The 13578-nt window shown below is 34.9% G+C and overlaps 1 protein-coding gene across 7 annotated transcripts in view; it reads left to right on the top strand.

Moving 5' to 3' along the window:
• The window catches only part of LOC105228617 (homeobox protein cut), a 206428-nt gene that overhangs the window by 103425 nt on the left and 89425 nt on the right, over positions 1 to 13578 (top strand). For all 7 annotated transcript variants that reach the window (XM_019991152.3, XM_019991149.3, XM_029551242.2 and 4 more), the window contains exon 3: positions 4593 to 5855. In XM_019991152.3, coding sequence (XP_019846711.2) covers positions 4593 to 5855 — 1263 coding nt within the window. The remainder of the gene's footprint in view (positions 1 to 4592; positions 5856 to 13578) is intronic.

Below are 13578 nucleotides of genomic sequence, written 5' to 3'. Positions count from 1 at the left end.
TAAATTTTTACGAAATTTTAACTATTAAGATATTATTTAAAAATAAAAAAAATATTTTGTTTTAATTAATTTAATTATTAATTATTTTTGATTTAATTTGTTTAATTTTGGTTTTAATTTATAACTAACTTCACCTTAATATTATAACTTTGAAAATATTTTTTAATTTTTAAACTTTTCTATAATTTTTTATTTTTATTCACAAAAATCCCACTTTGCTGCCTTTCTTTTAAATTATTTTCCTCTTCTCCGAACTATAATTGCAACACTCATCAACACAAGTACTTCAACTCCTACCACTCAGCGTTTGCCGCACGGCTGCATTTCGTCTACAACTTAAGCAAACTCATTCGCCTCCCTCACCCCCTCACCACCTCTCCCCTCAACCACCCACTTCACAAGCAAAAAAGCGCGCAGAGCACCCCTCAATCGCCACATTACCACACTCATTAGAACTTATGAATTATTAAATAGAATAATAATCGATTTTCAAGTGTTTTTGTGCCGCCCATACCCCGCCACCACAAGCTCAATAAGACTGTTGAGCAGAACCTAATTTTTTTCGTAAAGTAATTTGCGCGCTTAAGCCATTAAAGCGCGCGGCAAGAGAAATCAGCGCGGCGAGGCGAGACAAGTCCTGTCTGGGTTGTTTACAAACGCTAAATTTCTACAAGTTGTTATTGTTTTTGTAGCTGTCTGGCATATTTAACTTGCAGCGATTCGCTATATTGACATTTTTGTTGTTAGACCACTATTTGTTTCGCTTACCCACAAACGACTGCCGAGAGCCGCCAGCCGTCAGCCGCCGCACTCATTTTTCACTACGCGCCTCACGCCGTGCGCCGCAACGCGCATTAAGCAGCGCTTAAATATTATAAATAAATGTAAAAGCGAAAAGTATTTATGATGACAAATATTGCCAAAGGCTACTCTAGACGGCAAAACAGCGCGCCACACACAAACAAGCAAAAACAAAAGCAAATACACGCGTTCTGTCGCTCCGGCTGCCAAGTCCTGCGCTATAAATGCTTCAAATCCGTGCCCATTTCATAACGGAACAGAGTACGCCGAGTGGGCACGAGCGAAAGACAAAGCATTAACAACATCGTCAACAACAATAACAACAGCAACAAATATGCAGCTGCGCTGTAGAGTGAGCATGAGTAAAAGCGCGCGCTAGTTGGGGAATGCCAAGAGTTTCGGCGTTATGACCAAATGTAAAATCCTTCCATATCCTGTCAAAGCATCAACAACATAACTGTTGTAGTACACGTCATCGTCAACCGTCAACTATTAAAACAACAACGAGCCGAGTAATATACGTTTGTACAACGAAAATGTCATTGAAATTTTTGTCTGTCTCTTTGGATGCCAGCAACATTTCGAGGCACTTCGCTTGCGTCGCCGTCATTTCTACAAATGGATTTTTAATACCACAAACCAATACACGATGACGACAGTTGGCCAGCATTTGGCAACATCCGCCGTGGTTAGCGCGTTTCATAGTGCTCTTAGCCCCCTAGCGCTAGTGCAATTTTCGAAATGCTTTTGCTAAATATATACATACTACAAGCATATATGTATATATTGTCCACATACCTGTATCTCAGCAACGGCTAGCTGCAACACTTGCGCTCTTATCCTCAACTTCGTACTCAATCGCGCTTAATCCTCAAACTCATGTGTTTTTTTTGTGTCTTTACTCGGTCATCAACTATAGCAAGTTAACAGCAGCGCTACTTGCCCCACATATATACATATACTTCGATATATTTATGTTCATTCGGTTTCAAGCATGCTTTCTCTACTCACTGGTCTATCTACACTTCCTCTGTTTGCTTCTTCAAGTTTTGAGTTTTCATCGTGGCTTGCTTGTTTTTGTCCAACGCATTCCTGGGAAAATAGCCTGCAGCACATTTAGCTCGAAAAGCAAAGAAATTTGCTGATAAAATCCTTTCCCACAAGTTTTACAAGAATATAGGCAAAGGCTTTGCTACTCTACACGTACTTTGTTTGAGTAGTTATTCGCCTAGCTGTGGGCTTACCTTCCTCGACTCATGATTGTCATTGCTCAAAGTCGATAATGTTTAATCACCAGATTACAAGTTCGACCACGAAGTAAATGATGCGGGCGTTTAGAGAGCGGCAGAAGGAGAGATGCGGGTTAAGGATATTGGAGAGCAGTAAAAAGTGGAAAAGAAATCAGTTAATGGCTTTAAAGCGGACTTAACTGTAAAGAGGTTCGAATAACTTCTGACTAAAACTTAATAAATGCTAAAAAATTTGAAAAGCAACGAAATAATTAAAAAAATTAACAAAAATTAACAAAAAATTAAAGAAAATTAAGAAAGATTAACAAAAAATTAAAGAAAAAATTAAAAATATTAGCAAAAATTAAAAAAAAATTTACAAAAATTAAAAAAAAGAAAACAAAAATTAATAAAATTTAAATCAAAATATAACTTAATAAATTTCACAAAGTTAGGAAAAATTCGGAAAATATTTTAAATAACCAAATTGCAATAGAAAAAACATTATAAACAACATTAAAATCAAAAAAAATATACATACATACATATGTATGTAATATACAAAAATTAAATAAATGCTTTAAAAAATTTGAAAATTAAGAAAAAATAAATTAAAAAAATTAACAAAATTTAAAAAAAAATAACAAAAATTAAAAAAAAAATTAACAAAAATTAACAAAAATTAACGAAAATTAATAAAAAAAAAATTAACAGGAATTAAAAAAAAATTACAAAAAATTACAAAAATTAATAAGATTTAAATCAAAATATAACTTAATAAATTTCACAAGGTTAGGAAAAATTCGGAAAATATTTTAAATAACCGAATTGCAATAAAAAAAACATTATAAACAACATTAAAATCAAAACCAAATAAACCAAAAATATACAAATATAAAAAAATAATAAAATATTTTTTGGAGGAATTTACTGTTATAAAACATTAAACTGCGGCACACAAATACCATATTAGCCAGAAAATGATCGAAATTGAAACACAAGCGTCCTAATGACTTCTGTTGCCGTTCACAACAACAAAGTTTCTGAAGTAGTATTATGAGGTATTGAAATCAGCATAAGTTTAGAACAGACTTTTACACATTAAAAGTAGCAAACGCCAAAAAAAGAACTAATAAAGCATGTAATTGGGCATAAAGCCCACAAAACAGGCTTATATGTAGCATAGTTTTAGGATTGCAAACACTAATAAATTCACAAATAGCAGTTTGCCTCTCTTTCTCACTAAGCATGCCACTCCTTGCGCTCAATATTACCTACACACACGCCCGCAAACAAAAACTTATGTGCAAACTCTTTTCACTCACATTTTCATATTGTCCCTTTAAGCAACAACCACATGCACTTGCAACAACAAATCAACTGCATTTACTAGTTTCCTTACTGTCAATTTATTTCAACGCTCAATGGACTCACACCAACTGGCATAATACCGCCTGGCGCCTTACCACACCACTTCCGTTAACCAGCAGCAGTGCGACCCTCATTAATTTTACTTTTAAAGTCATTACGGGTTAAATTTGGCCAAATTAATACGTTACAACTTTTACCATAGCCAAAAAAAAGGCCACAACAGTAAAGTGAAGAGCGCACAAACTGCTCGAAGTAATGCCAACAAATAAAGCTATCCATATGCAATATACCCCCGTAATTACGAGTGCCTACGAAAATTTCGTCTGGTACCGCACGACTACAACTTTTTGCCTACGAAATTTATAGTTTATCGTTCGTATCGATAAGCTTGACTATAAAATTTGGTCAAATTGCCAAAAAACCTAACAATTCGAAAAACTATTTTTACTTCGCGAAGGTAGGAGTAGCAGGTAATGCTACAGCCGATGATTAAACCCTCGACTTCACTTAAATGTTTGGCAAATTAGTCTACCCAAATGTGACCCACACTCCGCAAGAGAAAAAGGCGTTGGCAAATAATGCAAAGTTAAGCAAAATTTATTTGTTGTGTTAGTAAAAGTATGTACCCACTTTTTGGTCTAAGTTGGCTGACGTTTGTTTACCGGAAGCAATAAGCTTTCGATTGTATCAGCAACAAAATGAAATAGAAATGCATTGAGCGTGCTATGACTGAACTAAATTAGGGATTTATAAGCGAAGTGTTGGCAAATATATGGTGCAGAGCTATTACAAGAATATACTTTAATAATTGTATGTGTGGTTTGCGTTCCATGCTGTTATTTTTAGCAATCGATGAGTTCGTTGGCTATAGTGTTGGTGTTTCTAACGCGATTCGTATGTTTAAACGCTCATTATAAAAGGCAAATATTGTAGTTTCTAGCAAAATTTAAGCGATGCCATTTCAGACATATGTTCTGGAGTTACAGCCAGGTTCTTGAGATTAAATTTTTTCGAAAACAAAAATAAAAAAACAATTTCATAATATAAAATTTAAATTTCTGTTGCTAAATCTTAAATTTTTAAGCGTATCCTAGAAAAACGAATTGATATACTATAAATCTCTTTAATAACTGTTGACTATCTTTCAAGCAACTTTCACTTATTGTTTTTTTCTACTTTTTTTCTTTGCAGCGCGCTAACTTGGCGGATAAGGACGTTGACACCTTAAAGGATCAATTAACCACCAACACAGACACCAGCACCACCACCAACACACAAGCTAACGCTAACAGCAGCGAAATACCGGCCGCCATCGCACTCGCCGCCAACAGCAGCGCCTCCGCCACAGACAGCAACACAAGCATTACCACCACAAACACAACATCTACAACAATCCCACCAAGCACCAAACTGCTTTCGCCCACCAGCGCTGCATACAGCAGCATAGCCGCCGCCGCTGCCGCGGGCTTCAACAGCCCGAATAGCGCGCATCATAATAATAACAACAACACAAAACTGTTGAATAGCGTCGCTGCGGCGATAACATTACATCAGAACGGTGGCAATTTGTTGGCCGCCACAACGAATACACCCTCTCCCTCGCCGCCACTGTCCACAGACGGTTGTAGTATTGCCGCTGCCGCTGCAGCTGCTGCCGCGTGTGGCAATAGCAGCGTTTCGCCGCTGAGCGCCGCCTTAAACGGCGTCAACGGTTGCCTGAATCCCAAGCTATTCTTCAATCACGCACAACAAATGATGATGGAAGCTGCGGCCGCAGCCGCTGCTGCTGCTGCAGCAGCTGCCGTACAACAGCAACAATCGCCGCTGCACTCGCCACTACATGCCGCGCCACATATAGACGACGACGATATGGATGAGGATGGCAGTCGCAGCGCTAGCGCAGTCGATGCTAGCAAATTGATCACCAGTCTCACAGCGGAAATGAAATTGGTGAAGCGCGTGCGCGACAGTGAGCATGCCGATGAGTTGGACGAGGAGGAGCGCGACTTGGATGCCGATGAGAATGCGAATGCGCGCAAGCGTAGTCACAATGCAACAAATCAAAAGGATCTGATGGAGCAGAGTGTTGATGCGAGCGTATGTGGTCAAAGAACTGATGATACTAGCCTAAATGTTAGCAGTAGCGATAGCAATAAAATAACTAGTTGTAGTCTAAACAAAAATAATTGTGCAAGAAAAACAAAAGCCAATGCGGATGGCGATGATTGCATTGATAATGCAGATGCTGTTGATGATGATGAGGATGGCGTTGATAATGACGATGAACATGCAATGTCCGCCGCGGAAGTCAAGCGCATGGAAATTGTTGGCGGTGAAAGTGGTGAGAGTGGGAAAACCGATGCCACAATTGGTTACTACACTGGAAGTGCAACAATTAAGTCGCATGCGGTAGGAAACAATCATGCTGAACTATTAGCTGCCAAAGATAAAGAGGTAAGTGAACCGAGCGCGTTGAAAAAGGGTATTCAGAAAGCGATTGATAGGAGATGATGTGTAATTAGAGAACATGGTGAGGTAAAGGCTTCAGTTGTGGCTTTGAAAATTGGTAATTGAATTTAATTTTATACAGACTGAAGGAATTGTGCATTAAAAATCAGACATTTTCAAAAAGACAGTCACAATTAAAGACAAAAACTGCATTTTGTTGAAATAATAATTACTAACTGCTAGTTTAAAAACTCTCTCAAACATATTTCTGTACGAAATCTAGCTTTTCTAACTCAACTGCCACTATAAATGCTTCTGCCAAAAAATTTGAACAATGAGATTGCTATAAGCTGGTATAGTTTTAGAGAACATGACTTGGTAAAGCTTTCATTTCTAGCTTAAAAAACGGAAAATAAATTTTATATGTTATGCACTAAAGAAAACTTGCATTAAAAGTCAGACATTTTTAAAAAAAGTCAGCATTAATGACAAAACGATTTAAACAAAAACAGAACCCACGTAATTTAACAGCTATAAAAAGTTTTTGTTATCTCTTTAAAACGATTAAATTAAGTTTTCCTATCAATTGGAAATTGAGAGGTTGTTTTCAAATAAATTTCAACACAGAAGTCGATGCAACAGATTATGTTTTATTCAAGAAAATGACTTTCTAAAGCCTTCTTTATCATTCTTCCAAAACGTGAACTAAAATTTTTTTGGCTATAAGTAGAAAAAGGTTTCCTTTTTAGAAAAAATACACGACTAAAACAATTATTAATCGAAATTTTTCTTATGAAAATCATTTTCTGCTTGCAAATCAGCGCCTATAGCTCGACGCCTTTAAAAATCATATCAATTTGATCTTTAACTGTTCCAAAGCAAATTTGCTTCCAACCCGCATCATCATTTATAATTTTTTCTCAAGTTATCCAATAGCAAACTTAATTCAATCAAAGTCAAACAATTTACTAGACATTTTAACATTAGCTAACCCTTCGAAACCCAGCTAATATACGCCTTTCCGCACGAAAACAACTCAAATAAAATTTATAAAGTAAAAAAAAAAATGTGAAGGAAACGTGTTCCCCTTTCGAGGTTTCGAGGCATTGACAACTAAACAAATAATAAACGCAATTGCCAAACTTTTTACACAATTGAAGGCGTAAAAATTGTCTTGTCAATATTATAATGTTATGACCTTACGCAGACCTATTTTTCGAATGACTTTATTTTGGAAACTCACACCAAATCAACAAACACTTACCAAACGGCTGAAGAAAAGCGAAAATACACGCAATGAAAAAATGTCTATGCGCCTCAGAGGAAACCCAAAAGTCAGCAAAGTTACAATCTTTCTACAAACCAAGCCAGCAAATCCCTTTCACCATTTATTTTCCTTTTTCTTTTTTGTTTGTGCGGAAAAATTAAGCGCTTGTACAAGTCAAGAGTAAATATCAATACAAAGCAAGCAAGCTGAAAAGGGCAACCAGAAAAAATTGACGCCAACGAAAAGGTCGCGCGCACACCCAAACAACGGTCGTTCCTGGCTAGCTACTTGCGAGCAAGCAGACACTTTCAATATTTCCTCAAAATATTTGCCAGCGAAACGTTTTCCCATAACGGGGAAAAAATTGCTTTCCAATTGTGCGTACAGTGTGTTCTCACACCACCCCCGAAAATAGACCGTCTTGCTGTCTGTGGTTTTACTTAGCGCTTAACATTTCAATGAACGTTGAAAAAATCGGGCGGCCTTAAGACGGGCAATATTTGTACGCGTGTTTGTGCCGGTAAATAATGCGTTAAAAGATGTTTTCATTTGCGTTGTGCGTTTGTCGGTGATTTTTTTTCAACTTTTTCCACACTTTTCTGCTTTTTCTGTACCCCCACTGTTGTGTGCGTGTTGCGCTGTTGGGTGGGTTCTAAGTGCTCTTTGTAGGTGTGACTAGAGCACTTTTGTATATTTTCTTTGCCACATTGATAGCATATCAATTACAGTTTGTTTGCATAATTCATGCTGATTTTACATAATATTATCGGCTCACTTACTTCACGATGCGAAAAAAGGTGTGAGGAGAGAAGTATTTGCGGTGTTTAACACTTTTTTCGCGCATTGTTTGATTTGATTGTGTGGCAAATATTAGATTTCTGAAAGTGTTGCTAATGCTAGAAAGACCTGTAATACACCAAATGAAAGCCTTAATTTTGTAGATTATAATAATAGTCAAAATATTTTATTTAAAGCATACGTTCGCCCAAGATTTAAGCAATAAAATGAAGTTGAGATTAGATGGAAAATGTCTATTACGTTTCTGAAGTTATTACTAATAATAGGAATATAAATAATATGTCAAATTAAAGTTTACGTACAGCAGATAATTACTGAATTAAATATATTTTTTTTAAGAAACACGTTCTTTGGAAGTTTTTAGCTCAATGGAGTTTAAATTAGCTGAAAAATATTGTTGAGGTTGCTGAAGTTGTTTCTAATGCTAGCAAGATAATAAATATAGCAAATAAAAGCTTACATTTAGTCAAAAATTACTTCATCTGAAATATTTTATTTATCGCATATGTTTGCTAGATAATAGAAGCTAGAGGAACGGACATGCTGGAGGTAAAAAGTGTGCGTTTCATTACGTTACACTTTGGGAACTACATTTATGTCCCAAAAATATAATACATCAACTTAATCATATTTTCATGCAACTAAGAAACCTGCTCAAGCTTCTTAAGCAGCATTCATTTTAATAACCAACCAAATAAAAAGCAAGTCGATCAGTTCTTCTGTCAAAATCATCAACAAGCTCCCGCTATACACGTATAAACAACACTTATTACTCGTATCCCCCTTAAACTTAGTCTCTGTCTACACAACCCCTTGCTATGCTCCCCAACAATTTTCCCATCTAATATCTGTTTATCTACTGAGCAACTCGCATGATCCCTCTTATGTGCAACACATCAGCAACGCTGTAGCATTGTTGGCACTTGTGACCTTCTGATTTGTTTGAAATGTCAAAAATGCCATTGATCTTGAGTGTGTTCCTGAAAGGGCGGCCGCTGTAAGGCGCAGTTGGCTGTGTAAAAATGCAGTTTGTTCCATTAATGTGCCGCGCGTTCTGCGTTGCAAGCTGCAGATCCACTTGAAGATATATTTTACATTTACTACAGCTTATTTCTCTGCTTTAATGTCTCCTCTTTGTTTTTGTTTCTGTGCTTGTAGGCTTTTTATTGTTGTTTGTTTATTTTTTTTTACTGCTGAGTAGACTACAGTCAGTCAACCCAGTCTTGCTGGAAGCTCTTGACTTTGCTGCTTGCAACACACACATGAACAAGCGCGCGTATCTGTTTCTTCCACCAACACAAACACATACACGCACACACACACTTGCGCGCTTTTTTACACAATTTATCACTTTGCCTGCCACTTTTAATGACTTCATATGCGCCTTTAAGGCCGCTCAGCGCGCAGTCCTGCCCATAAAGCAACGCTCGGCGGACATACGCGTTGTCGCCGTCGCCACAGCAGTTCTTCTTCTACTTCTGCCGCCAAGTTCAACGCTTTTATTTTCAGCATCCACAAGCATATTTTGCATTTTTTAAATGGCGTGCGCGCGATTTTGCCGCTTGGCCTGGAAATGATACGGCCATTGGTGGGTTGAGTGTGAAAATAGGCTGGTTTGAAAGAGGCAAAAACAAACAAAATCAGCGAATTTTCCGCGATATTGGAGCAAGACACTGCATTTGCTTGCATGTGTGTAAGTGTGCGTGTGCGTTATAAATGCGGCGGGCGGTAGGAAGTGAAAAGTTTATCTGCTGCGCTGCTTGGCCTGTGTTAATTACATATGTTTGTTTTTTCCATTAATGTCATTTAAGTACAAAAAGAATAACAATATTTTCTTGTACTATTTAACAACAATAAAATGTAACAGCAGCGCTGGCAGCGCCAACAACAGACATTAGTAATAAATTGCAGGCATTTAAAGGGCGCCGTTAAAGCTGCTACTGCAGCAAGTGATGGGCATCAAAATACATATATATATATGTATATACTATATATGTATGTATGTGCTTTTTACTGCTAGTATTGAACGCCATTTCAGCGCTAGCTGTCAGTCAAGCAATCATTGAACTCAATACAATATTTGTTTTTTGCTCTAACATTTTATTTACATACTTTCCCGGCTTTGTTGGGGCTTTTAATGCAGCTAAGGAAGCGCGTAGATAAAAAATAAATACCAATGCAAGCTGTTCTTGCATGGCAACTTTAATTTTCTGGCCATTCTTCTAATGTTTTGTAGATGGCTTTAGACTTTGAGGGAATTCTCAAAAGCGAGCAATAACAAAATAGTACTTCAATCTTGTGTAGGAAGTTTCTTTTTAAAGATTTTGAAAATTGTTTTCCAAATATTTTCAAAACAAATTTTTTTTTTTAAATAATGCTTTACAAAAAAATATATTTTTATTGATGTCCAAAATCAAAAAATTAAAAAAAATAATTATTTTCGCTTTATTTTATATGTGAAATAAGACAAAAAAAATTGTTAGAAATAAAACTAAAATATTTAACTTAAAAAAATTATGCTAATATTGGAAAAAATATAATTTTTTCTTAATATAAAAAATCCATTTAAATATTTTGTATTAAAAAAATAGCAGAAAATTTAATTAATTAATTTTGACTAATTGTATATATGATTTAAAACAAAAAAAATTAGCTAAAAAATTTATAAATTAAACATATATCAAAATTATAAATTTTTCTTTTTTAAAAACAAATTTTTTTATATGAAAAAGTTTTTTAACAAAAACAATTTTTTTTAACAAATAATAGCTTTTTTCAACAAACTTAAGAAAAATTAATGAAAAAAAATAAAATTTTTCAAAAATAATTTAAAAAAAAAAAAAATAAAAGTACTATGCTAATAATTTTGTTTCGAAAAGCGCATTTTAAAAAAAAAATTAAAACAGAATTAAAAAATTAAAAAATAAATCGAAAAATTACGTGACGGAAAGCTCGATATTAAAACTCTACAAGGTAAAAAAGCTAAATTTATACATACATATGTATTTCCTTATCTCAAAAAACAAAAAAAAATCTACAAATGGCAGACAAATATCTTTTGATAAAGAAAAATACTAAAAAGTTTTCAAAAAAGTTATTTTTTTTTTTAAATACAAAAACCAAAAAAATGCTTCATAATCATCACAAAATTTAAGATTATCAACATTTTGCTAAAATTTTACAAGTTACAACAAAAACAAAATATATATATATCATAAACGCCTCCGCCACAAGGTGCCTAAACCCCAAAAGAAATCACTCTACACTTCATTTGCCAGCAAAAATTTGCATACTTTGCAACGCTTCGCAAAAAATAAATGCACCACAACGCGCATATTTTGTCTACGAAATTTATCAACGCACACAAATTTATGCGGCGCAGCAATTGCGATTTTTTATTGAATTATGATTGCGCCAAAGCAAGGCAATTTCTCAGTGCTCAACGAAGAGCAGCGAAAAATGGAAAAAAAAAATGTTATATAGAGGGGAAAAGTCAGATTATTAATGCCATACAACTTTATGTTAATCTGCGTTAATTTTGTCAGCAATTTTTCACTGCTTCTAAAAATTGTGTTGAGTAATTATAGTTGAGAAACAAAATAAAAAAAAATATAAAAAATAAAATTTTTAAATAGTACAAAAATTAAAAAATTGGTAGAAAATTAAAAAAAATTATATAATATAATTAAATAATATAAAATACTAAACAAAAAATTAAAACAAATTTTGAATTTTTTTTTTTAATTTTTAAAAATTTTAACTAATTATTTTTTTTTAAATTCTAACGAATTATGTTAAAAAAAATTAAAATAAAAAAAATCGAAACGCAGTGAATACGAAAAAATTGCGTACAAATTGAAAAATGATTTGCCAAAAATAAGTGAGAAATCATTAGTGTTGCACATTTGGGTAGCCAACGCAGACAGCCAGCCAGCCAGCTAGAGTAGCGATTAGCCACATTTGTACGCAAATAGAGTAGACCTGTCTGCTGCTTGGACGCTGAAGAGATGCAGCAGCCTTTTATATTCAATGTTTCACTTTTTTGTTGCTTTCTTACATTTTGTGGCATGTTTCGCATTTGCGCGCGGTGCAACGCCAATTGCTTGGCGGCTGGCAAATCGAACACAGCTGCCACAACTCAAGATTTTATAACAAATATCTAATAATCTATTAGCTGTGCTGTTGCAACTTGCCACCAGACACCGTTGCGGCGCGACCATAACAAATTCGCAACATATGTCGGCTGGTGGAAGAAGAAGCAGCAAAGAATTGAGAATATTTCGTTGACGATTTGTCGGTGAAATTGTGGGCAATATTGAGTTTTTTGGTTAAATATGCAATAAATGTGTACATGTACATACATACATACTTTTCAACTCATCTACAATAACAACAACCACATTGAATTTACGCTAAAATAAGTTGCTGTCACACACACATGCACTTTCGTCCTCCAACAGGCACACACACACGCCCACTTAAGTGCTTAAAAACTCACACTCACACTCACACACACATACATACATGCCCCAAACATCACTTGCAGTCGCATTTAAGTGCGTTCGATACGCAGTTTGTCACATTTCGCTGACAGACGTGGCAAGCTACTTGCAACCGATTTGTTTATTTGTTTAGGCAGAAATTTATTTGTTACACATGTTCATAAAAATATGCGTCAACAATTCGCACAACAGCACGGCAACCGACAACAACGACGGTATAACAACAAAAGCAAGCGCAGCAACTGCAGCTAATAAGCGCTGCGGTCGCTTGGCGTCTCATCCGCTTTGTCTGCACTGCGCGCTGATCGACAGTTTGAAATTTGCAAAATTTATGTTTGCAAAAATTTATTTGCGAGTTTTTTTTTCCAACATTTTTGCGCTCGCGCCTGTGTTTTTCTTTGCGAAATCTTCGTCGCACTGCCAACTGTTTATTGTTTGACGTTTTACTGCTGTTGTTTTAGTGTTGCGCACAAGTTGTTGTCTGTTGTTTTTGTTGTCAACCACACATTTGCGTGCACCACACTAAAAATTGATTTTTTCACGCTTTTAACGGCAAAGTATTTCGTGGAAATGCAATAGAAACGCTGGAGCACTTTCGACTCCCCCACGCCGCTTATTGGCTTTGCAGCCGCAACGTGTGTTGCACACTGCTTTAATGGTGTTTGTTTTCGCACAAAAGTAGTTGGTTTTTGTGCGCTGACACTTTGAATGATTTATGAGCGGCGCGTTTGAGTGTTGCACTGATTTTTCTAAGCAAAATGATTGGTTGGGTGCGTTTAAGGAGCGCAAACGAAGTGATTTGTTGAATGGAGACGAGCAGTAGTATGGAAAAATATGGAAGATATTATTTTGCTTGACATTTTTTTTATTATTTATGTAAAGATTACAGTTTTAAACAATTTTTCATTTTAATTAAATAATGAATGATTTTTTTTATAATTTACATTCAAATTATTAAATAAATTTTTTAATTTTTTTCAATTTATATAATTTTTTTTAATGTTTTTTTTTGTACAATTTATTGAAATTATTAATTATTTATTATTTTTAATTTATATATTTTTTTATACAATTTATTAAAATTATTGAACAAATTTTTTAAATTTATTTAAATTTTTTTAATTTAATTAAATTTTTTTTATTTTTTTTGTACTATTTAATA

The sequence above is a fragment of the Bactrocera dorsalis genome, chromosome 4 (genome assembly GCF_023373825.1).
Source record: "Bactrocera dorsalis isolate Fly_Bdor chromosome 4, ASM2337382v1, whole genome shotgun sequence".
Lineage (NCBI taxonomy): Eukaryota > Metazoa > Arthropoda > Insecta > Diptera > Tephritidae > Bactrocera > Bactrocera dorsalis.
The sequence above is the reverse complement of the archived record's forward strand: the minus strand, read 5'-3'. Positions and strand labels throughout refer to the sequence as shown.